The sequence below is a fragment of the Salmo salar genome, chromosome 12 (assembly GCF_965601325.2).
Source record: "Salmo salar chromosome 12, fSalSal1, whole genome shotgun sequence".
Lineage (NCBI taxonomy): Eukaryota > Metazoa > Chordata > Actinopteri > Salmoniformes > Salmonidae > Salmo > Salmo salar.
In genome coordinates, this window is record NC_138302.1 from 79218941 (window position 1) to 79243519 (window position 24579).

General features: G+C 43.3%; 1 protein-coding gene across 3 annotated transcripts in view; it reads right to left on the reverse strand.

Moving 5' to 3' along the window:
• cadpsa (Ca2+-dependent activator protein for secretion a) overlaps positions 1 to 24579 on the reverse strand; it is a 153164-nt gene that overhangs the window by 57243 nt on the left and 71342 nt on the right. For all 3 annotated transcript variants that reach the window (XM_014133443.3, XM_014133441.3, XM_082959316.1), the window contains exons 11-13: positions 20262 to 20474; positions 390 to 526; positions 96 to 283 (exon numbers count right to left, since the gene is read on the reverse strand). In XM_014133443.3, the coding sequence (XP_013988918.2) occupies positions 96 to 283; positions 390 to 526; positions 20262 to 20474 (538 nt within the window). The remainder of the gene's footprint in view (positions 1 to 95; positions 284 to 389; positions 527 to 20261; positions 20475 to 24579) is intronic.

Consider the following 24579-nt stretch of genomic DNA (forward strand, 5'->3'; position numbering starts at 1 on the left):
ACACACACAAAAGACAGAGCGCGAGACAGAGAGAGAAAGAGACAGAAAGGAGGGGGGATAGCATAAAAGGAGAGCTGTATGTCAGTTTTCTGTACCTGTTGCCGTGGACGTGTGAGGCACAGAAAGCAAAGCTGTAGTGTAGCAGGGTGGGGTCAATCATAGCCCCGTTCTCCGCCCGCTCCAGCAGGTCGCCCAGGTAACACAGGTGTCTGTGACACCCCCGCACACCATTACGAGCACAGTACTCATCCATGACAAACACCTGGCCTGGACTGAGCCAGCCCTGCAAAATTGACAAAGGAGGGGGGTGTTCAATGATAGAATGACTTATATGGGATCACATCCCAAAGCAAAAGAATGAGGGAACCACTAGACTTAACTTTCCTCACCAAACAGGAATAGGAGTCATTGAGCCTGTGGTCCAAGGTGAGGCGCTGCACCATCTCAAATAGGGAAGAGTGGTCGAAACTACAGGGGTTGGCTGAGATGAACTCATCCATGCCATGTTTCTGTGCCCGGTCCGCGTCTGTGTCCATCCACCCCAGGGAGAGAGAGAGACAGCCAGCACACATGGAGGGAGAAATAGGATCCAGAGAGGAGTTAGATATATCAGAGGATGTGAAATGCTGAAGAAGTGAGAGGGTGAGAGAGCGTCACTCAAGCAGTGGGAGGAGGGCCCTATTCTATCAAATCCGTTAAGCAGGTTTACATGAGACACAAATACTGTATATACACAGTACCAGTCAAAAGTTTAGACACACCTACTCATTCAAGGGTTTTTCTTTATTTTTACTATTTTCTGCACTGTAGAATAATAGTGAAGACATCAAAACTATGAAATAACAAATACGGACAAAAGTGTGAAACAAATCAAAATATATTTTATATTTGAGATTCTTCAAAGTAGCAACCCTTTGCCTTAATGACAGCTTTGCACACTCTTGGCATTCACTCAACCAGCTTTATGAGGAATGCTTTTCCAACAGTCTTGAACGAGTTCCCACATATGCTGAGCACTTGTCGGCTGCTTTTCCTTCACTCTGGGGTCAAACTCATCCCAAACCATCTCAATTGGGTTGAGGTTGGGTGATTGTGGAAGCCAAGTCATCTGATGCAGCACTCCATCACTTTCCTTGGTCAAATAGCCCTTACACAGTCTGGAGGTGTGTTTTGGGTCATTGTCTTGTTGAAAAACAAATGATAGTCCCACTAAGCCCAAACCAGATGGGATGGTGTATCGCTGCAGAATGCTGTGGTAGCCATGCTGCTTAAGTGTGCCTTGAATTCTAAATAAATCACAGACAGTGTCACCAGCAAAGCACCCCCACATGTCCTCCTCCATGCGTCACAGTGAGAACCACACATGCGGTGATCATCCGTTCACCTACTCTACGCCTCACAAAGACACGGCAGTTGGAACCAAAAATCTCACATTTTGGCTCATCAGACCAAAGGACAGATTTCCACCGGTCTAATGTCTATTGTTCATGTTTCTTGGCCCAAGCAAGTCTCTTCTTATTGGTGTCCTTTAGTAGTGGTTGCTTTGCAGCAATTCAACCACGAAGGCCTGATTCACACATTCTCCTCTGAACAGTTGATGTTGAGATGTGTCTATTACTTGAACTCTGTGAAGCAATTATTTGGGCTGCAATCGGAGGCGCAGTTAACTCTAATGAACTTATCCTCTGCAGCAGAGGTAGCTCTGGGTCTTCCTTTCCTGTGGCGGTCCTCATGAGAGCCAGTTTCATCAAATCAAATTTTATTAGTCACATGCGCCGAATACAACAGGTGAAATGCTAACTTACGAGCCCCTAACCGACAGTGCAGTTTTAAAAAATACGGAAAAGAGTAAGAGATAAAAGTAACAAGTTATTAAAGAGGAGCAGTAAAAAAAAATATATATATATATATACAGGGGGGTGCAGGGTACAGAGTCAATGTATGGAGGCACCAGTTAGTTGAGGTAGTATGTACATGTAGGTAGAGTTAATTAAAGTGACTATGCATAGATGACAACAGAGAGTGGCAGTGGTGTGGAGAGGGGGGGGGGGGGGCAATGTGAATAGTCTGGGTAGCCATTTGACTAGATGTTCATCAGTCTTATGGCTTGGGGGTAGAAGCTGTTTAGAAGCCTCTTGGACCTAGACTTGGCGCTCCGGTACCGCTTGCCATATGGTAGCAGAGAGAACCGTCTATGACATAAAGAAGTGGATGGCTGCAAACTTTCTACTTTTAAACTCAGACAAAACAGAGATGCTTGTTCTAGGTCCCAAGAAACAAAGAGATCTTCTGTTGAATCTGACAATTAATCTGGATGGTTGTACAGTCGTCTCAAATAAAACTGTGAAGGACCTCGGCGTTACTCTGGACCCTGATCTCTCTTTTGAAGAATATATCAAGACTGTTTCAAGGACAGCTTTTTTCCATCTACGTAACATTGCAAAAATCAGAAACTTTCTGTCCAAAAATGACGCAGAAAAATTAATCCATGCTTTTGTTACTTCTAGGCTGGACTACTGCAATGCTCTACTTTCCGGCTACCCGGATAAAGCACTAAACAAACTTCAGTTAGTGCTAAATACGGCTGCTAGAATCCTGACTAGAACCCAAAAATTTGATCATATTACTCCAGTGCTAGCCTCCCTACACTGGCTTCCTGTTAAGGCAAGGGCTGATTTCAAGGTTTTACTGCTAACCTACAAAGCATTACATGGGCTTGCTCCTACCTATCTTTCCGATTTGGTCCTGCCGTACATACCTACACGTACGCTACGGTCACAAGACGCAGGCCTCCTAATTGTCCCTAGAATTTCTAAGCAAACGGCTGGAGGTAGGGCTTTCTCCTATAGAGCTGCATTTTTATGGAATGGTCTGCCTACCAATGTGAGAGACGCAGACTCAGTCTCAACCTTTAAGTCTTTACTGAAGACTTATCTCTTCAGTAGGTCCTATGATTAAGTATAGTCTGGCCCAGGAGTGTGAAGGTGAACGGAAAGGCTGGAGCAACGAACCGCCCTTGCTGTCTCTGCCTTGCCGGTTCCCCTCTTTCCACTGGGATTCTCTGCCTCTAACCCTTTTACAGGGGCTGAGTCACTGGCTTACTGGTGTTCTTCCATGCCGTCCATGGGAGGGGTGCGTCACTTGAGTGGGTTGAGTCACTGACATGGTCTTCCTGTCTGGGTTGGCGCCCCCCCTTGGGTTGTGCCATGGCAGAGATCATTGTGGGCTATACTCGGCCTTGTCTTAGGACGGTAAGTTGGTGGTTGGAGACATCCCTCTAGTGGTGTGGGGGCTGTGCTTTGGCAAAGTGGGTGGGGTTATATCCTGCCTGTCTGGCCCTGTCCGGGGGTATCATCGGATGGGGCCACAGTGTCTTCTGATCCCTCCTGTCTCAGCCTCCAGTATTTATGCTGCAGTAGTTTATGTGTCGGGGGCTAGGGTCAGTCTGTTACATCTGGAGTATTTCTCTTGTCTTATCCGGTGTCCTGTGTGAATTTAAATATGCTCTCTCTAATTCTCTCTTTCTGTCTTTCTCTCGGAGGACCTGAGCCCTAGGACCATGCCTCAGGACTACCTGGTATGATGACTCCTTGCTGTCCCCAGTCCACCTGGCCGTGCTGCTGCTCCAGTTTCAACTGTTCTGCCTGCGGCTATGGAACCCTGACCTGTTCACCGGACGTGCTTGTTGCACCCTCGACAACTACTATGATTATTATTATTTGACCATGCTGGTCATTTATGAACATTTTAACATCTTGACCATGTTCTGTTATAATATCCACCCTGCACAGCCAGAAGAGGACTGGCCACCCCTCATAGCCTGGTTCCTCTCTAGGTTTCTTCCTAGGTTTTTGGCCTTTCTAGGGAGTTTTTCCTAGGGAGTTTTTCCTAGCCACCGTGCTTCTTTCACATGCATTGCTTGCTGTTTGGGGTTTTAGGCTGGGTTTCTGTACAGCACTTTGAGATATCAGCTGATGTACGAAGGGCTATATAAATCAATTTGATTTGATTTGATGACTAGGGTGACTGGAGTGTTTGACCATTTTTAGGGCCTTCCTGTGACACCACCTGGTATAGAGGTCCTGGATGGCAGGAAGCTTGGCCCCAGTGATGTACTGGGCCATTCGCACTACCCTCTGTAGTGCTTTGCGGTCGGAGGCCGAACAGTTGCCATACCAGGCAGTGATGCAATCAGTCAGGAGGCTCTTTCCATGGTGCAGCTGTAGAACCTTTTGAGGATCTGAGGAACCATGCCAAATATTTTCAGTCTCCTGGGGGGGAATAGGTTTGATCGTTCCTCTTCACAACTGTCATGGTGTGCTTGGGCCATGTTAGTTTGTTGGTGATGTGGACACCAAGGAACTTGAAGCTCTCAACCTGCTCCCCTGCAGCCCTGGCGATGAGAATGGGGGCGTGCTCGGTCATCTTTTTCCTGTAGTCGACAATCATCTCCTTTGTCTTGATCACGTTGAGGGAGAGGTTGTTGTCCTGGCACCACAAGGCCAGGTCTCTGACCTCCTCCCTATAGGCTGTCTCGTTGTTGTCGGTGATCAGGCCTACCTACCACTGTTGTGTCATAGGCAAATGTAATGATGGTGTTGGAGTTGTGCCTGGCCGTGCAGTCATGAGTGAACAGGGAGTAAAGGAGGGGGCTGACCACGCACCCCTGAGGGACCCCTGTGTTGAGGATCAGTGTGACAGATGTGTTGTTACATACCCTTACCAACTGGAGGCGGCCTGTCAGGAAGTCCAGGATCCAGTTGCAGAGGGAGGTGTTTAGTCCCAGGGTCCTTAGCTTATTATTGAGCTTTGAGAGCACTATGGTGTTGAATGTTGAGCTGTAGTCAATGAATAGTATTCTCACATAGGTGTTCCTTTTGTCCAGGTGGGAAAGGGCAATGTGGAGTGCAATAGAGACTGCACCATCTGTGGATCTGTTGGGGCGGTATGCAAATTGGAGTGGGTCTAGGGTTTCTGGGATAATAGTGCTGATGTGAGCCATGACCAGCCTTTCAAAGCACTTCATGGCTACAGACATGAGTGCTACGGGTCGGTAGTCATTTAGGCAGGTTACCTTAGTGTTCTTGGGCACAGGCACTATGGTGGACTGCTTAAAACATGTTGGTATTACAGACTCAGACATGGAGAGGTTGAAAATGTCTGTGAAGACACTTGCTAGTTGGTCAGTGTTTGCTCGCAGTACACGTTCTGGTAATCCGTCTGGCCCTATGGCCTTGTGAATGTTGACCTGTCTAAAGGTCTTACTCTCACCGGTTGCGGAGAGCGTGATCACACAGTCTTCCGGTACAGCTGGTGCTCTCATGCATGTTTCAGTGTTATTTGCCTTGAAGCGAGCATAGAAGCAGTTTAGCTCGTCCGGTATGCTCGTGTCACTGGGCAGCTCTCGGCTGTGCTTCCCTTTATAATCTGTAATGGATTGCAGACCCTGCCACATCTGACAAGCGGCAGAATCGGTGTAGTACGATTCGATCTTAGTCCTGTATTGATGCTTTGCCTGTTTGATGGTTCGTCGGAGGGCATAGCGGGATTTTTTATAAGCTTCCGGGTTAGAGTCCCACTCCTTGAAAGCGGCAGCTCTAGCCTTTAGCTCTGTGCGGATGCTGCCTGTAATCCATGGTTTCTGGTTGGGGTATGTACGTAAGACCACTGAGGGGAAGACGTCATCGATGCACTTATTGATGAAGCCAATGACAGATGTGGTGTATTCCTCAATGCCATTGGAGGAATCCCGGAACATATTCCACTGTGCTAGCAAAACAGTCCTGTAGCTTAGCATCTGCTTCATCTGATCACTTTTTTATGGATCTAGTCACTTGTGCTTCCTGCTTGAATTTTTTCTTGTAAGCAGGAATCAGGAGGCTAGAATTATGGTCAGATTTGCCAAATGGAGGGCGATCTTTGTATACATGTCTGCGTGTGGAGTATTGGTGGTCCTTAGTTCTTTTCCCTCTGGTTGCACATTTAACATGTTGAAAGAAACGAGGTAAAATGGATTTAAGTTTCCCTATAATAAAGTCTCCGGCTACTAGGAGCGCCGCCTCTGGGTGAGTGTTTTCTTATTTGCTTATGGCGGAATACAGCTCATTCAATGCTATCTTAGTGCCAGCCTTTGACTGTGGTGGTAGCTCGAGACTTTCTTAGATATCGTGCACCAGCTGTTGTTTACAAAAATACATAGACCGCCGCCCCTGTCTTACCAGACGCCGCTGATCTATCCTGCCGGTACATTGTATAACCAGCCAGCTGTATGTTGATATTGTCGTCGTTCAGCCAATACTCTGTGAAGCATAAGATGCTACAGTTTTTAATGTCCCGTTGCTAGTTTAATCTTCCCAATAACTCGTCCATTTTATTGTCCAAAGATTGCATGTTTCCGAGCATAATTGAGGGGAGTGGGGGTTTATTCGATCGCCTCCTACTCATCAGAAGGCAGCCCACCCTCTGGCCTCTCTTTCTCTGCCTCCTCTTCACGCAGATCACTGGGGTCGGGGCCTGTTCCCGAGGGAGCCGTATATCCTCCGCCTTGGGCTCGTCAGAGTCGTGAAAGAAGGAAAAGGATTCTGCTAGTCCGTGGTGAGTAATCGCAGTCCTGATGTCTAGAAGTTATTTTCGGTCATAAGAGACGGTAACGGCAATATTATGTACAAAAATAAGTTACAAACAACGCAGATAAACAAGCAAAAAAACACAATCGGTTGGGTGCATGTAAAACGTCTGCCTTCTGCTCCGGCGCCATTTTGCCGTCATAGCACTTTTCAAAGTTCTTGAAATTTTCCGGAATTGACTGACCTTCATGTCTTAAAGTAATGATGGACTGTCATTTCTCTTTGCTCATTTGAGCTGTTCTTGCCATAACATAGACTTGGTATTTTACCAAATAGGGCTATCTTCTGTATACCACCCCTACCTTGTCACAACACAACTGATTGGCTCAAACGCATTAAAAAGGAAATAAATTGAAATGCATTCCAGGTGACTACCTCATTGAGCTGGTTGAGAGAATGTCAAAAGTGTGCAAAGCTGTCATCAAGGCAAAGGGAGGCTACTTTGAAGAATCTCAAATACAAAATATATTTTGATTTGTTTAGCACTTTTTGGGTTATTACATGATTCCATATGTGTTATTTTACAGTTTTATTCTACAATGTAGAAAATAGTAAAAATAAAGAAAAAGCCTTGAATGAGTAGGTGTGTCCAAACTGTTGACTGGGACTGTATATATATATATATATATATATACACTTTTTTTACTGTACACATCAATGGCTTATGGGTGAAACTATACAGACACTCACAGGCCAATAATAATGTTGAATTTGTTATTAGCCTGCACACCTGGTTAGCGGTTTAGATTGAATAGGGCTCTCGTACAGTACGCTTCTTCTGGGGGTGGGTGGTCTGGTCAATGGAAAGTTTAACTGCGGGGTTCATTGTCAACTTGCAAGTGGAAAGAGCTCTGGGCCAGAGGAGTGGATGTGAGTAGGAGTAGATGCAAGTTGCAGCATAACCAATGCAGACGGATAATTATTGTGGTCATGCATGACTGGTTCTGCTCTGTCTCAGGGTTTCTTCTGCATAGAAAACTTAGGCGGGCTACCTAAGTTTTTATTTGGCCACCTATGTCGAAACATTAAGAAAAATAATAAAATGGGAAGGAAAAACGTTTTCAGTGCAAACTTAAACGACTAAAACCAAAATATAACGTATGTAGAAAAGATAAATGGACTTATAAAACAATATATAAGAACATCTTTGAGAACCAACAATCACCTAAATAAAAGCTAGATAGTCAGGGAGAATAAAACATTTAAAAAATGATGTAGGAGTATTTGTCATGGCAAAGTGCCCGCATTGATTTTGTTATGTTTGAATCACTCAGATAGCATAAGCCATGGAAAAATGTGTAGAATTGCAAAAAAGATGCTTTAAAACTACACATTCTTTCTCAACCTCATTGCAAAATGTGTACAATTGCAGGAAATTAGCTTTAAAACAGCAACATTGTGTCACTGCAGCCTCTATGATTTTGGCCACGCAATTGGCCATGCCCCCACCACACCCACCAACTAAACCCCATTTTGATCCAAGAAAAAACCCTTTTGTCAATATCACTATTACAACGTTGGTCCAGTTTCCCTTGATAAAGGCTAAAGTTAATGTCTGTGGGGTCTCTCTCTCTCTACATAACAGTGTATGTTCTCCCTGCAAATCTCAGGTCCCCTATGTGATCCTTCAACCTGAGCATATATAAACTCTTTGAAAGCAGCCTTTCTGATTGCATCCTCACATGATTGCGTGCAACCTCAGAGGTGCGCTAGCTAGACCCATCTCCTTTCCCCTCCCTTCCTCCCCCTCCCTTCCTCTGCTCAGCTCGTGGGCACATGACCCCTGGGGTCTCCCTAATTAAATGCCCCCCTGTGCCAGTAAAACAGGGCCTGGGACAGAGGAACCCCCTGCCCATGCACCCCTTTGTTCAGAGAGGGGGCTAAATAAATTTGACAACACATCTTCACTTTACTTCCCAGTGAGCGGGTTAAGGCATTACATCAGGGTCTGGCTGCCTGTTAATCCTTGCTCCGGCCATCTACCTCTATTTTTATTCTAATGGCCCATTTTAGCCAGGGCTTAGGGACTGCTCTGTAGGCCACAGGTCCGCAGGTCACAGCTATTCTAAGCAGCAGTCTGGATAAATAGCCTATGCAGCTGCCCCTCCCGAGACAAGGCTTTACATGTCAATAAAGAGACAACACCACTTATTGAGCATTAACAACAGTTTGAACATAGTGAAACAAATTTGTTATCGCCGCAACGTGGATACACACACAATCTTATTTTGACACTTAAAATGTGTTCAGACACATTGATATTCAAAAATATATAAAATGTTTTGGGATTTTTTTCTGAAATTCTAAATCACTCCAAAGCTGAATGTGACATTCACATAAAATCATGAAGAATAAATTACTTTGACTATAGAATATCATTTTTTAAATATCAAACTCAGAGAATATAATAATACAGTATTACTTTTGTTTTCTCCCATTGACCTCAACCTCACTGTTGAGTGAAACCCAATGTGGCGCCCTGCCAGCTGTCAATCACCCAGGGAACAAAGACTGTGCTGTTATGATGCTTATGATCCCCAACTCCCAAATCCAAAAGGTGACTTTGTGTCCTTCTCTGTGACTGGTGGCCTGTCACGTCTATTTGACATTCCAGCAGTGGAGTGGACATGGGGGCACTGGACAGTAACAGACAATGACACTAGTCACCCCCGTCTGTCTAGGCAGGGGAAGGACAGACATGACAATGATTGATGGATGCTACTCATTTATAGATCCCTGCACTGACTAGGAGAGTTGAGACCAGAACATTTGGGGCTATTTAGTACATTACTTCTTTTTTTAAGGATTGACCACCATCAAACACCCCCCCCCCCCCCCCCCCCCCCCACAACATGGACATCCACAGTCCTGCCCTCACTGAGAGCAGAGTGAAGGGTACATGGTAATAACTGGATCTGGTTTAGGGCTGACCTGGAACTAAAGTCACTAACCAACACTTTGGTTCTCCCTTTCTCAATCAGTCTATCCATCCTAAACATTTCAGTTCAATGAACAATGATGGTTGAAGATCGCATTACGCTCATCTAGTTTTTCTTTACAGGTTCATGTTTTTACACATTTGTACATTTGCAAGTTGACAATACGTTATATTCCCATGCACTGTATGATTCATAGAGCACTTCTTAGAGCATACCAATATTAGTGTGTTGAAGGAGAGTAGTAGTACATTCCTGGGGAAAATCTCAATACCCAACAACACTACGATCTGTCTCAGTCTTAACAATAGGGAACAGAAAACAGTCTCAGTTTTCAGCAATAATTGGGATAACTTCACCCTGGTAAATGTTCTTGTCAGGCATCCAAAGAAAGAAAAGGCAAACAGATATGTACATTGTAAAAGTGGTAGTAGTGTTAGAGCAAGTTTTAATCCAAGGTCCGTCTGTAAGTAGTGGAGAAGACTGGAGTAGCATATGACAGAGGGAATTGCATGACATCATGAACTACTTGTTAGCATTCAGAATACTCCAGGTACATATTTACCAGCTAATATTTAGCAGCAAGAATAAATAAAGAGAGAAAGGCAGAAATTGAGCCCTCTTCAGTAAAGCATGGATATTCCACTGTAAATAACACCTGTGAACAGATTTGGATTTTTATGCAATTTTGAACAAACATATCAAACTGTATAATGTCTATCAAGTGTGTAGCCCAATTGCATTGGTTTTGAATATCTTATAAATAAATACACATACATACATACATACATACATACATACATACATACATACATACATACATACATACATACATACATACATACATACAGTGAGGGAATAAAGTATTTGATCCCCTGCTGATTTTGTACGTTTGCCCACTGACAAAGAAATGATCAGTCTATAATTTTAATTGTAGGTTTATTTGAACAGTGAGAGACAGAATAACAACAACAAAAAAATCCAGAAAAACGCATGTCAAAAATGTTCTAAATTGATTTGCATTTTAATGAGTATTTGACCCCCTCTCAATCAGAAAGATTTCTGTCTCCCAGGTGTCTTTTATACAGGTAACTGTCACGTCCTGACCAGTAATAGGGGTTATTTGTTATTGTAGTTTGGTCAGGACGTGGCAGAGGGTATTTGTTTTATGTGGTTCGGGGTGGTGGTTTGTTTAGAAGGGTGTTTGATTTATTATTTCCGGGTTTTGGGTTATGTTCTATGTTTTTTGTTTTTTGTATTTCTATGTTCTCTCTAGTTTAGTATTTCTATGTTAGGTAATTGGGTGTTGGACTCTCAATTGGAGGCAGGTGTTTGTAGTTGCCTTTGATTGAGAGTCCTATATATAGGTATGTGTTTTGTTTGTGTTTTGTGGGAGATTGTTCTGTGTATAGCCTTGTGCCTTACCAGACTGTTATTAGTCGGTGTGTCTTTTTTGTGTACGTGTTTATTTTGGTTTTTCCTTCTTTGTCCTATTAATAAAGAAGATGAGTGCACATGATCCCGCTGCGTTTTGGTCCGACAATGATTTCTCTTTATCGTCTGACGAAGAAGAATGTGACAGTAACGAGCTGAGATTAGGAGTACACTCTTAAAGAGAGCGCTCCTAATCTCAGTTTGTTACCTGTATAAAAGACAACTGTCCACAGAAGCAATCAATCAATCAGATTCCAAACTCTCCACCATGGCCAAGACCAAAGAGCTCTCCAAGGATGTCAGGGACAAGATTGTAGACCTACACAAGGCTGGAATGGGCTACAAGACCATCGCCAAGCAGCTTGGTGAGAAGGTGACAACAGTTGGTGTGATTATTCGCAAATGGAAGAAATACAAAAGAACTGTCAATCTCCCTCGGCCTGGGGCTCCATGCAAGATCTCACCTCGTGGAGTTGCAATGATCATGAGAACGGTGAGGTATCAGCCCAGAACTACACGGGAGGATCTTGTCAATGATCTCAAGGCAGCTGGGACCATAGTCACCAAGAAAACAATTGGTAACACACTACGCCGTGAAGGACTGAAAATGCTGCAGCGCCCGCAAGGTCCCCCTGCTCAAGAAAGCATATATACATGCCCATCTGAAGTTTGCCAATGAACATCTGAATGATTCAGAGGACAACTGGGTGAAAGTGTTGTGGTCAGATGAGACCAAAATGGAGCTCTTTGGCATCAACTCAACTCGCCGTGTTTGGAGGAGGAGGAGGAATGCTGTCTATGACCTCATGAACACCATCCCCACCGTCAAACATGGAGGTGGAAACATTATACTTTGGGGGTGTTTTTCTGCTAAGGGGACAGGACAACTTCACCGCATCAATGGGACGATGGACGGGGCCATGTACCGTCAAACCTTGGGTGAGAACCTCCTTCCCTCAGCCAGGGCATTGAAAATGGGTCGTGGATGGGTATTCCAGCATGACAATGACCCAAAACACACAGCCAAGGCAACAAAGGAGTGGCTCAAGAAGAAGCACATTAAGGTCCTGGAGTGGCCAAGCCAGTCTCCAGACCTTAATCCCATATAAAATCTGTGGAGGGAGCTGAAGGTACGAGTTGCCAAACGTCAGCCTCAAACCTTAATGACTTGGAGAAGATCTGCAAAGAGGAGTGGGACAAAATCCCTCCTGAGATGTGTGCAAACCTGGTGGCCAACTACAAGAAACGTCTGACCTCTGATTGCCAACAAGGGTTTTGCCACCAAGTACTAAGTCATGTTTTGCAGAGAGGTCAAATACCTATTTCCCTCATTAAAATGCAAATCATTTTATAACATTTTTGACATGTGTTTTTCTGGATTTTTTTGTTGTTATTCTCTCTCACTGTTCAAATAAACCTACCATTACAATTATAGACTGATCATTTCTTTGTCAGTGGGCAAACGTACAAAATCAGCAGGGGATCAAATACTTTTTTCCCTAACTGTACACACACACATATATACGTATGTACGTACGTACACATATATATACACACACACACACACACGTGTATATATAAACTCAGCAAAAAAAAGAAACGTCCCTTTTTCAGGACCCTGTCTTCAAAGATAATTTGTAAAAATCCAAATAACTTCACAGATCTTCATTGTGAAGGGTTTAAACACTGTTTCCCATGCTTGTTCAATGAACCATAAACAGTTAATGAACATGCACCTGTGGAACGGTCGTTAAGACACTAAAAGCTTACAGACGGTAGGCAATTAACGTCACAGTTATGAAAACTTAGTACACTAAGAGGTCTTTCTACTGACTCTGAACAACACAAAAAGAAAGATGCCCAGGGTCCCTGCTCATCTGTGTGAAGTGCCTTAGGCATGCTGCAAGGAGGCATGAGGATTGCAGATGTGGCCAGGGCAATAAATTGCAATGTCCGTACTGTGAGATGCATAAGACAGCGCTACAGAGAGACAGGATGAACAGCTGATTGTCCTCGCAGTGGCAGACCACGTGTAACAAGGCCTGCACAGGATTGGTACATCCGAACATCATACCTGCGGGACAGATAAAGGATGGCAACAACAGCTGCCCGAGTTACACCAGGAACGCACAATCCCTCCATCAGTGCTCAGACTGTCCGCAATAGGCTGAGAGAGGCTGCACTGAGGGCTTGTGGGCCTGTTGTAAGGCAGGTCCTCACCAGACATCACCGGCAACAACGTCTCCTACGGGCACAAACCCACCGTCGCTGGACCAAACAGGACTGGCAAAACGTGATCTTCACTGACAAGTCGCAGTTTTGTCTCACCAGGGGTGATGGTCGGATTCGCGTTTATCGTCGAAGGAATGAGTGTTACCCCGATGCATGTACTCTGGAGCGGGATCGATTTGGAGGTGGAGGGTCCGTCATGGTCTGGGGCAGTGTGTCACAGCATCATCGGACTGAGCTTGTTGTAATTGGAGGCAATCTCAACGCTGTGCGTAAAGGGAAGACATCCTCCTCCCTCACGTGGTACCCTTCCTGCAGGCTCATCCTGACATGACCCTCCATGCAAATGCCACCAGCCATACTGCTCGTTCTGTGCGTGATTTCCTGCAGGACAGGAATGTCAGTGTTCTGCCATGGCCAACAAAGAGCCCGGATCTCAATCCCATTGAGCACGTCTGGGACCTGTTGGATCGGAGGGTGAGGGCTAGGGCCATTCCACCCCAGAAATGTCCGGGAACTTGCAGGTGCCTTGGTGGAAGAGTGGGGTAACATCTCACAGCAAGAACTGGCAAATCTGGTGCAGTCCATGAGGAGGAGATGCACTGTAGTACTCAATGCAGCTGGTGGCCACACCAGATACTGACTGCTTCTTTTGATTTTGCCCCCCCCCCCCTTTGTTCAAGGACACATTATTCAATTTCTGTTAGTCACATGTCTGTGGAACTTATTCAGTTTGTCTCAGTTGTTTAATCTTGTTACGTTCACACAAATATTACACGTTAAGTTTGCTGAAAATAAACGCAGTTGACACACACACTTACTATTTTCTACATTGTAGAATAATAGTGAAGACATCAAAACTATGAAATAACACATATGGAATCATGTAGTAACCAAATAAGTGTTAAACAAATCAAAATATATTTTATATTTAAGATTCTTGAAATAGCCACCCTTTGATGACAGCTTTGCACACTGTTGGCAAGCTCTCAACCAGCTTCACCTAGAATGCTTTCCAACAGTCTTGAAGGAGTTCCCACATATGCTGAGCACTTTTCCTTCACTCTGCGGTCTGACTCATCCCAAACCATCTAAATTTGGTTGAGGACAGGGGATTGTGGAGGCCAGGCCATCTGATGCAGCACTCCATCACTCTCCTTCATGGTAAAATAGCCCTTACACAGCCTGGAGGTGTGTTGGGTCATTGTCTTGTTGAAAAACAAATGGTAGTCCCACTAAGCCCAAAGCAGAGGGGATGGCGTATCGCTGCAGAATGCTGTGGTAGCCATACTGGTTAAGTGTGCCTTGAATTCTAAATTAATCACAGACAGTGTCACCAGCAAAGCACCCCCACACCATCACACCTCCATGCTTTTACGGTGGGAAATAAACATGCATGTCTCTGAATTCATCCTCAGAGACATGGCGGTTGGAACCAAAAATCTCCAATTTGGACTCCAGACCAAAGGACAAATTTCCACCGGTCTAATGTCTATTGCTCATGTTTCTTGGCCCAAGTAAGTCTCTTCTTATTATTGGTGTCCTTTAGATAATGGTTTCTTTGCAGCAATTCGACCATGAAGGCCTGATTCACACAGTCTCATCTGAACAGTTGATGTTGAGACGTGTCTGTTAATTGAACTCTGTGAAGCATTTATTTGGTATGCAATTTCGAGGCTGGTAACTCTAATGAACTTATCCACTGCAGCAGAGGTAACTCTGGGTTTTCCATTCCTGTGGTGGTCCTCATGAGAGCCCGTTTCATCATAGCGCTTGAGGGTTTTTGTGACTGTACTTGAAGAAACTTTCAAAGTTCTTGAAAAGGGTTTTCTAATGATCAATTAGCCTTTTTAAATGATAAACTTGGATTAGGTAACACATCGTAAAGTGTAAAGCCCCGCCTTATCTCAGCTCACTGGTCACCATAGCAGCACCCACCCGTAGCATGCGCTCCAGCAGGTATATTTCACTGGTCACCCCCAAAGCCAAATCCTCCTTCGGCCGCTTTTCCTTCCAGTTCTCTGCTGCCAATGACTGGAACGAACTGCAAAAATCACTGAAGCTGGAGTCTTATATCTCCCTCTCTAACTTTAAGCACCAGCTGTCAGAGCAGCTTACAGATCACTACACTCTGTAAATAGCCCATCCAACTACCTCATCCCCATACTGTTATTTAATTTATTTTGCTCCTTTACACCCCAGTATCTCTACTTGTACACTCATCTTCTGCACATTTATCACTCCAGTGTTTAATTGCTATATTGTAATTATTTAGCCACTAGGGCCTTTTCATTGCCTTACCTCCCTTATCCTACCTCATTTGCACACACTGTTGACTTTATGTTTGTTCATTCCATGTGTAACTCTGTGTTGTTGTCTGTGTTGCACAGCTTTGCTTTATCTTGGCAGGTCGCAGTTGTAAATGACAACTTGTTCTCAACTAGCCTACCTGGTTAAGTAAAGGTGAAATATATATATATATATATTAGTGCCTTGCGAAAGTATTCGGCCCCCTTGAACTTTTTGACCTTTTGCCACATTTCAGGCTTCAAACATAAAGATATAAAACTGTAATTTTTTGTGAAGAATCAACAACAAGTGGGACACAATCATGAAGTGGAACGAAATATATTGGATATTTCAAACTTTTTTAACAAATAAAAAACTGAAAAATTGGGCGTGCAAAATTATTCAGCCCCTTTACTTTCAGTGCAGCAAACTCTCTCCAGAAGTTCAGTGAGGATCTCCGAATGATCCAATGTTGACCTAAATGACTAAGGATGATAAATAGAATCCACCTGTGTGTAATCAAGTCTCCGTATAAATGCACCTGCTCTGTGATAGTCTCAGAGGTCCGTTTAAAGCGCAGAGAGCATCATGAAGAACAAGGAACACACCAGGCAGGTCCGAGATACTGTTGTGGAGAAGTTTAAAGCCGGATTTGGATACAAAAAGATTTCCCAAGCTTGTGCAAGCGATAATATTGAAATGGAAGGAGTATCAGACCACTGCAAATCTACGAAGACCCGGCCGTCCCTCTAAACTTTCAGCTCATACAAGGAGAAGACTGATCAGAGATGCAGCCAAGAGGCCCATGATCACTCTGGATGAACTGCAGAGATCTACAGCTGAGGTGGGAGACTCTGTCCATAGGACAACAATCAGTCGTATACTGCACAAATCTGGCCTTTATGGAAGAGTGGCAAGAAGAAAGCCATTTCTTAAAGATATCCATAAAAAGTGTTGTTTAAAGTTTGCCACTAGCCACCTGGGAGACACACCAAACATGTGGAAGAAGGTGCTCTGGTCAGATAAAACCAAAATCAAACTTTTTGGCAACAATGCAAAATGTTATGTTTGGCGTAAAAGCAACACAGCTCATCACCCTGAACACACCATCCCCACTGTGAAACATGGTGGTGGCAGCATCATGGTTTGGGCCTGCTTTTCTTCAGCAGGGGCAGGGAAAATGGTTAAAATTGATGGGAAGATGGATGGAGCCAAATACAGGACCATTCTGGAAGAAAACCTGATGGAGTCTGCAAAAGACCTGAGACTGGGACGGAGATTTGTCTTCCAACAAGACAATGATCCAAAACATAAAGCAAATTCTACAATGGAATGGTTCACAAATAAAAATATCCAGGTGTTAGAATGGCCAAGTCAAAGTCCAGACCTGAATCCAATTGAGAATCTGTGGAAAGAACTGGAAAGAACTGCTGTTCACAAACGCTCTCCATCCAACCTCACTGAGCTCGAGCTGTTTTGCAAGGAGGAATGGGCAAAAATGTCAGTCTCTCGATGTGCAAAACTGATAGAGACATACCCCAAGCGACTTACAGCTGTAATCGCAGCAAAAGGTGGCGCTACAAAGTATTAACTTAAGGGGGCTGAATAATTTTGCATGGCCAATTTTTCTGTTTTTTATTTGTTAAAAAAGTTTGAAATATCCAATAAATTTCATCCACTTCATAATTGTGTCCCACTTGTTGTTGATTCTTCACAAAAAATTACAGTTTTATATCTTTATGTTTGAAGCCTGAAATGTGGCAAAAGGTCGAAAAGTTCAAGGGGGCCGAATACTTTCGCAAGGCACTGTATATTTTTAAATCGTGCCATTGGAACACAGGAGTGATGGTTGCTGATATTGGGCCTCTGTACGCCTATGTCGATATTCCATTTAAAAAGAAATCTGCCAGTTCCAGCTACAATAGCCATTTATAACATTAAAAATGTCTCCACTGTATTTCTGATCAATTTAATGTTATTTTAATGGACAAAATAAATTTACTTTTCTTTCAATTACAAGGACATTTCTAAGTGACCCCAAACTTTTGAACGGTAGTGTAAAGCCTCGCCTTTTATATAAGGACTTAGAAATGTCCTTGTAATTGAAAGAAAAGCAAAACATGTTTTATATATATACACACACTTAACTTAGCATACCAATAATATTATCTTCATTTGAAACCGAAAAACATATAGTAAGTGTTTTTTTTTTAACCTTTGTGGTGTTACACTATACAGTGAACATATGCAGGTGTGAACTAGCAAGTAGTTATTTGGTAACTGATTGCTTCCCAAAATAATTGTGCATAGACCACACTGTTTAATTCATGACATGGCACTTTTAACATGGTAATTTCCAGTGGCTGAGAGACACAGGGGCCTCCAGTCGTTGTCAAAAACAACCACTTCACTGAATTCACTTTCTACTGCAATTATGTGAAACATCACTATCGATAAACCATTGTAGTTTATGTTGTGGGTTTTAGCCTTGTTTCTGCCTAAACCCTTTGTCACTATATTGGTAAATAAAACTGTTGGAAAATATGATTTGATGATGGCAGTGATATTTAGTATTATTGGTATTTGAAATATATGATTTGAAAATACAAGTTGGTGTTTGGAAATTGACCTTTTTCTAAGAGGGGCATTAATGTTCAATTAAGTTGCTGAGAGAGAGAGAGAAGAAAAGAGAAGAGAAGAGAGAGGCAAATATGCAGATAGTTTCACCAAAACAAACCAAACTAAATCAGAGTTACATGCATCCTAGTCTGGTAAGGATATAAGTGAATCCTAAAAGAATCAAACAGAATCAAAATAAATGTTTTCTAGAGTGGTCTAAGACAGAGATAAGATAAAGACTTGAATAGAGGGAGAGACTAAACAAAAGAAGAGGAGGAAGACAGGGAGGAGAGCACATTGCTTTGGTCAGATAATCAGTGTGGATTATCTAAGCTGCGCCAGCAACAGGGAAGCACTTACCCTTGAATCCAGCTACGAGATAGCGGGGTAAGAAGGACCAAACCAGAGAGACTTAAAGACAGAGAGCAGACACAGAGATCTGACCTACAGCAGCTGGGCTAGGGACCAGGGACACACACAAAGCGAGAGAGAGAGGCAGAGACAGAGACAGGGACCAAGGCAGAGAGAAAGAAAGTGAGGGAAATAGCTCATAACACTGGTAAACAACTGATATAACGGGACACAGGGGAAGAGAAACAGTAATCAAAAAAGACGAAAGGCTCAACTATAAAGAGATTAATATAGATATATAGTGAAACTAATAGATACAGATAGAGAAGAGAGCTCATGTGATAACAAATATGGAATAGGAGAGCGTACTGATGAAAAATAACATTTGTTGATGATAGTAGAACGAAGGGAAAAATAAAAAAGTTAGGGAGAAGTGTTCTCTCTCCTCCATATTGATGTAGACACTGCACTGTGGTTGCTTCGGGTTAGATGAAATACATTGTTACACACACACACATCCATATGTAGAATAAGTACCCACCATAATGGCGCGTATCATCCATTTAAGTTATAATGCCCTCGACTTTGTCTCGGGCCTAACAACAACCAAGCCAATATATCCTCCAAACACCGGCTTCGAGGGCATTATCACTTTTATACAACGGGTTACCAACATATTCAAATAATGATAGACATAATTATAAAAAAATGTTACTATATTTTGTAGAATTTATTCATACCATTTCATTCTTCCACGAGATACAGCCCGGACACAAATTTAAGTGACTGGTCATTCGTTCGGTTGCCAGAAACGCGACCCAGTCATTCAGTCTTTTTGTTCTGTATCTATGGACGAGACCCAGTCACTCATTCGAAATGTTCCATTGCCATACTGGCTGGCAACGTTCTTATCACTTGCTTGCTAGCTAGCCAACTACGGCTAACTTACAGTCACGTCAAACAGTGCAGCCTGAATAACAGCAAAGTGGCTGCATTTGCGTTTGTTTAAGTTGTTTTCTATTTGGATACATCAATAACAATGAGCTAACAATTTCACCTGGCATAGAAAATGTGCTCTCTCGTCAGTAAGCTGTTGTTGAGAGGAGCTAGCCAACAACACAGCTAACACAATCACTTTAAACTGAAGCTGAAAAAGACTGCAAACTAGCTGCATTTCATTTTATTTTACCTGTTTTCTATTGGCATCTCTTTGTATATATCCATAAAAATTATGCCAGCGTATTCATGACTTCTACTGGCAGAGAAAAGCCGTCTGCCTGTCTTGTCCTGACACGTTCATTACTGTGGGACAGCTGGAGGTCGAATTTCAATATTGAAACAATGTTGCAAAATGTCGCAGAGACAGACAGCAATGTTTATACAAATATCCACTGTTGGAAACCAAATTCCAGTGAGACAGTGGATTGTGCAGTGAGATAGAATAGAGTAAATAGGCACTTCAAAATCATAGCTTTAGCCGGTGGAAACTTGTGGAATAGACACCGGCTGGAATAAGATTTTAACCAACTGGCATCCAGGATAAGACCCACACATTTAAAATACACACTTGTGTCATGTGAAGAGAAAAAAATACAACAAAACAGGTCACCTCGAAAAGAAGTCCAACGAAATCTGTATCTCGATAGATATAGAGTTAGGTTAGACATAACAGCAGTGTATATTGGGGTGGCAGTTTGCTGGGTACTGTAGTTCTTCGTGAAGCTGAAACAGTGAGAGCGTGGTGGGCCTCGTGGGCACAACAGGGGCCGACACTTACAGAACTGGGAGATGGGTGCATCTAGCTGGGGTGCAGACCCGGCTCTGTTGTTGAGTTTCTGGACCTGGGTGGGGGGGATGGGCTTGTGGGACTGGCCCGTGGCCCGGTACATGGCCTGGACCCACAGGATACGGTCCTGCTCGTCATCACTGGCAAAGATCACAGTGTCGCCCTCCTTCACTGCGTTGAAGAAGGTCCTCCCACCTTCCAAACCTAAGGAATAAATCACTGTTAGCACTGTTCGTAGGGCTAGTGCTACTGGTACATACCAGTGCCATATATTTAGGCCCTGGTAGTCATTTACATTTTAGTCATTTAGCAGACGGTTTTATCCAAAGCGACTTACACTATGTGCATTCATCTTAAGATAGCTAGGTGAGACAACCACAGTAGCACAAGTACTGTTGTAACAAGTAGTGATTCAAGGTAGTTATCTCCAGAAAAGGTATCTGACTTATATTTGCACAGGCTAAATTCCCAAGAGAACAAATGGTTGGTGGTTATTAATGTAGGACACAAATACTTTATTTGCACTGTAAAGCCAGATTGTGATTATCTTACCTGCCTGAGGGTCATGTGCATGTTTTGTGGGTAGGGCTGTCAGAGTTAATCTGTCACACCCTGATCTATTTCACCTGTTTTTGTGCTTGTCTCCACCCCCACCAGGTGTCTCCCATCTCCCCTCATTATCCCCTACGTATATATAACTGCATTTTCTCTTTGTCTGTTGCCAGTTTGTCTTGCCCTGTCAAGTCCTACCAGCGTGTTCCCTGTGCTTTAGTTTTGGTTTTCCTAAGATGGCAGCATCCCGACTAGGTCTTAGAAAACTTTGCAGTATTTAGTTTTTTAATGTTCTATTTTTTACATTATTAGCTCAGGAAATGTTTTGTGCCATTACTGTACAGCCGGGAAGAACTATTGGATATTAGAACGGCGGTAACTCACCAGAACTACCAGCATTACGACCAGGAATATGACTTCCATGGAGCAGATCCTTTGTTCACTCTTCCCAGACAAATTTAACTTATTCCAGAGGCCGACCCAAAACATTGTCGGCGGAGGAGAGGCACTCGAGGCGGCCAGCTGGTTCGACTTAGGAAGCGCGCACACCACCCACTGCTTCTGAGTATATTACTCGCTAATGTTCAGTCTTTGGATAATAAAGTTGATGAGCTTAGAGCAAGGATTTCTTTCCAGAGAGACATCAGGGCCTGTAACATACTTTGTTTCACGGAAACATGGATTCTCTGTCGGAATCAGTAAAGCCTGCAGGATTCTCAGTACATTGTGCAGACCGGAATAAATATCTCTCCCGGAAGCAGAAGGTTAGCGACTCGGTGTAATTCTATTAACATAGAGGAACTCAAGTAATTTTGTCCACCCGAACATAGAATACCTCGCAATTAAAACCCTTGTGTTGGCCTAAGGGTAAAAAAATGACCCGCCACTATGTTTAACAGCAGAGAAAACCCACTAAATTATATTTTTTCAACTTGAAATTGTATTACTTTTCCTAGAGTGACCCCAAAATTATAAAAAGCGAAACATCGCCTTTGTTCATATTTCCATGAAAGCTGTACACCACCAGGGTACAAAGACTGTCTTAGGGTCATTTTTGACCAGGCAGTTATAAAATAATTTACACACACATACAGAAAATTAGATTATGTGTGCTACTGATTGAACTCAGCCAGCATCTCCTGAAGAGGAAGATCACCATGGTTGGCACAGTCAGAAAGAAGAAGCCTGAGCTCCCCCCTGCACTCCTCGCAACAAGGGGGAGAGAGACCTTCTCATTAAAGTTTGCCTTCACCACCGCCACTCTAGTTTCTTACCTCCCAAAGAGGAAGAAGAATGTGGACAAAACGGCTGAGATCAGTGATTGTGAGAACAGGAAGCCAGCCATCTTCCTGGACTACAACCATAACAAAGGAGGTGTGGACAACCTGAACAAGGTGATTGGAACTTACATCTGCAGGAGGAAGACTGCCGGCTGGCCCCTGGTCATCTTTCATAACATCATTGATGTGTCCTCTTACAATGCCTTTGTGATATGGAACAAGATCAACCCTACCTGGATGCCTGATAAGCAGAACAAGAGGAGGGTGTTCCTGGAGCAGCTGGGAAAGGCACTTGTAACTCCACACATTCAAAGAAGGGAGCGCCTCCCGCACACAGCAGCCTCTGCAGCGCTTGTGTTCAGGGGGCTGAATCTTGCCCTGATCCACCTGAGGCTGCAGCTGGGGCAGGCAAGAGGAGGAGATGCCAATTCTGCCCCCCAAAGAAGGACTATAAAACAAATACTATGTGCTGCACATGTGAGAAATACATCTGCAAAGTCCATGCACACACACTTGCATACTGTCCTACATGTGCTAACTAGAGTTGATTGATTTATGTTCTTCACAATTTGTTTTGTATTTATTAACTTATTTTATTCTTATTTATTGTTGTTGTTGATACACCTTGTGGGTGAGGGCAATGGCTAAATAAATGGGAGAAGACTAGTATTTTGTAGTTGAATTCCTCATTGTACAGTATATAGGAATATATCACTATGTTGCCAAAAAAGTTCAAGACTTATTGTTTCCCTTCAATAAAATGCATTCAAAACTACTTTCTGCACATTTCTGCTACCTTCTTAGACTATACAAGTGCTATCTCTTGCTAAAAAAATGTATGTTTACATCTATGCAGTACCTTTAGCAATAATAATAATAATAATAATAATAATAATAAACCTCAACTTTAGCAAAGAAAACAATTATGACAGGTGTGTTGTAATAAAAACGAGTGGTGTCCACTGATTAAATGCTGTCTTTCTGTGTTGTGAAGAGGGAAAACCCAGATATTCACAAAGTTTCTGATGAATGACAGGTTGTTTCTTCATGCAAAATAGATTTGGGGTTTAAAATTCAATTAAGCTGCTTTATTTTAGGGGTTTAATGAAGGCGGGTCATTTTTTACCCTTACACGGAACCCAAACCCAAACCCATGCTCCATCGTGCGCGCTCCATCGTGCGTAAATGTATTTTGTCCCCCCACACCAAACGCGATCACGACACTCAGGTTAAAATATCACAACAAACTCTGAACCAATTATATTAATTTGGGGACAGGTCGAAAAGCATTAAACATTTATGGCAATTTAGCTTGCTGTTGCTAGCTAATTTGTCCTGGGATATAAACATTGAGTTGTTATTTTACCTGAAATGCACAAGGTCCTCTACTCCACCAATTAATTCACACATAAAACGGTCAACCGAATCATTTCTAGTCATCGCTCATCCTTCCAGGCCTTTTCTTCTCTTGACTTTATATTGTGATTGGCAACTTTCATAAATGAGGTGCATTACCACCACTGACCTCGTTCATCTTCAGTCACCCACGTAGGTTTAACCAATGAAGAGATGGCACGTGGGTACCTGCTTCTATAAACCAATGAGGAGATGGGAGAGGCAGGACTTGCAGCGCGATCTGCGTCAGAAATAGAAATGACTTCTATTTTAGCCCTTGGCAACGCAGACACTCGTTGGTGCGTGAATAATATAGATTTCTAAATTTATTTTGCAACGCTTGCGCACGCGACGCGAGCGGTGTAGTCAGCCTGTTAGGACAAGGGGAGTATACAGAATGTTAAGACTACACAAGGCTATTATATTATCTCCCAAGAGAATTCTCCTCCGTCATCGCCACGGACGTTTACATCCCACCTCCAGCCGAAACCTCGACGGCCCTCAACAACCTTCACTGGACTTTATGCAAACTGGAAACCACATATCCTGAGTCTGCATTTATTTTAGCTGGGGATTTTAAGAAAGCAAATCTGAGGACTAGGCATCCAAAATTCTATCAACATATTGACTGTCCTACTCGCACTACTAAGACTCTCGACCATTGCTTTTCAAACTTCCGGGATGCCCTCCCCCTGCTCTCCCTTCGGCAGATCAGATCACGACTCCATCTTCCTCCTCCCGTCCTATAGGCAGAAACTCAAACAGGAAGTGCCCGTGCTTTGTACTATTCAATGCTGGTCCGACCAATCAGAATCCACTCTTCAGGATTGTTTTGATCATGTGGACTGGGATATGTTCCGGGTAGCTTGCGAAAATAATCTAGACGCATACGCGGAAACGGTGACTGAGTTCATAAGGAAGTGTATAGGAGATGTAGTACCCACTGTGACTATTAAAACCTACCCTAACCAGAAACCATGGATAGATGGTAGCATTCGCGCGAAACTGAAAGCGCAAACCACTGCATTTAACAATGGCAACTGGTAATATGGCAGAATATAAACGGTGTAGTTATTCACTCC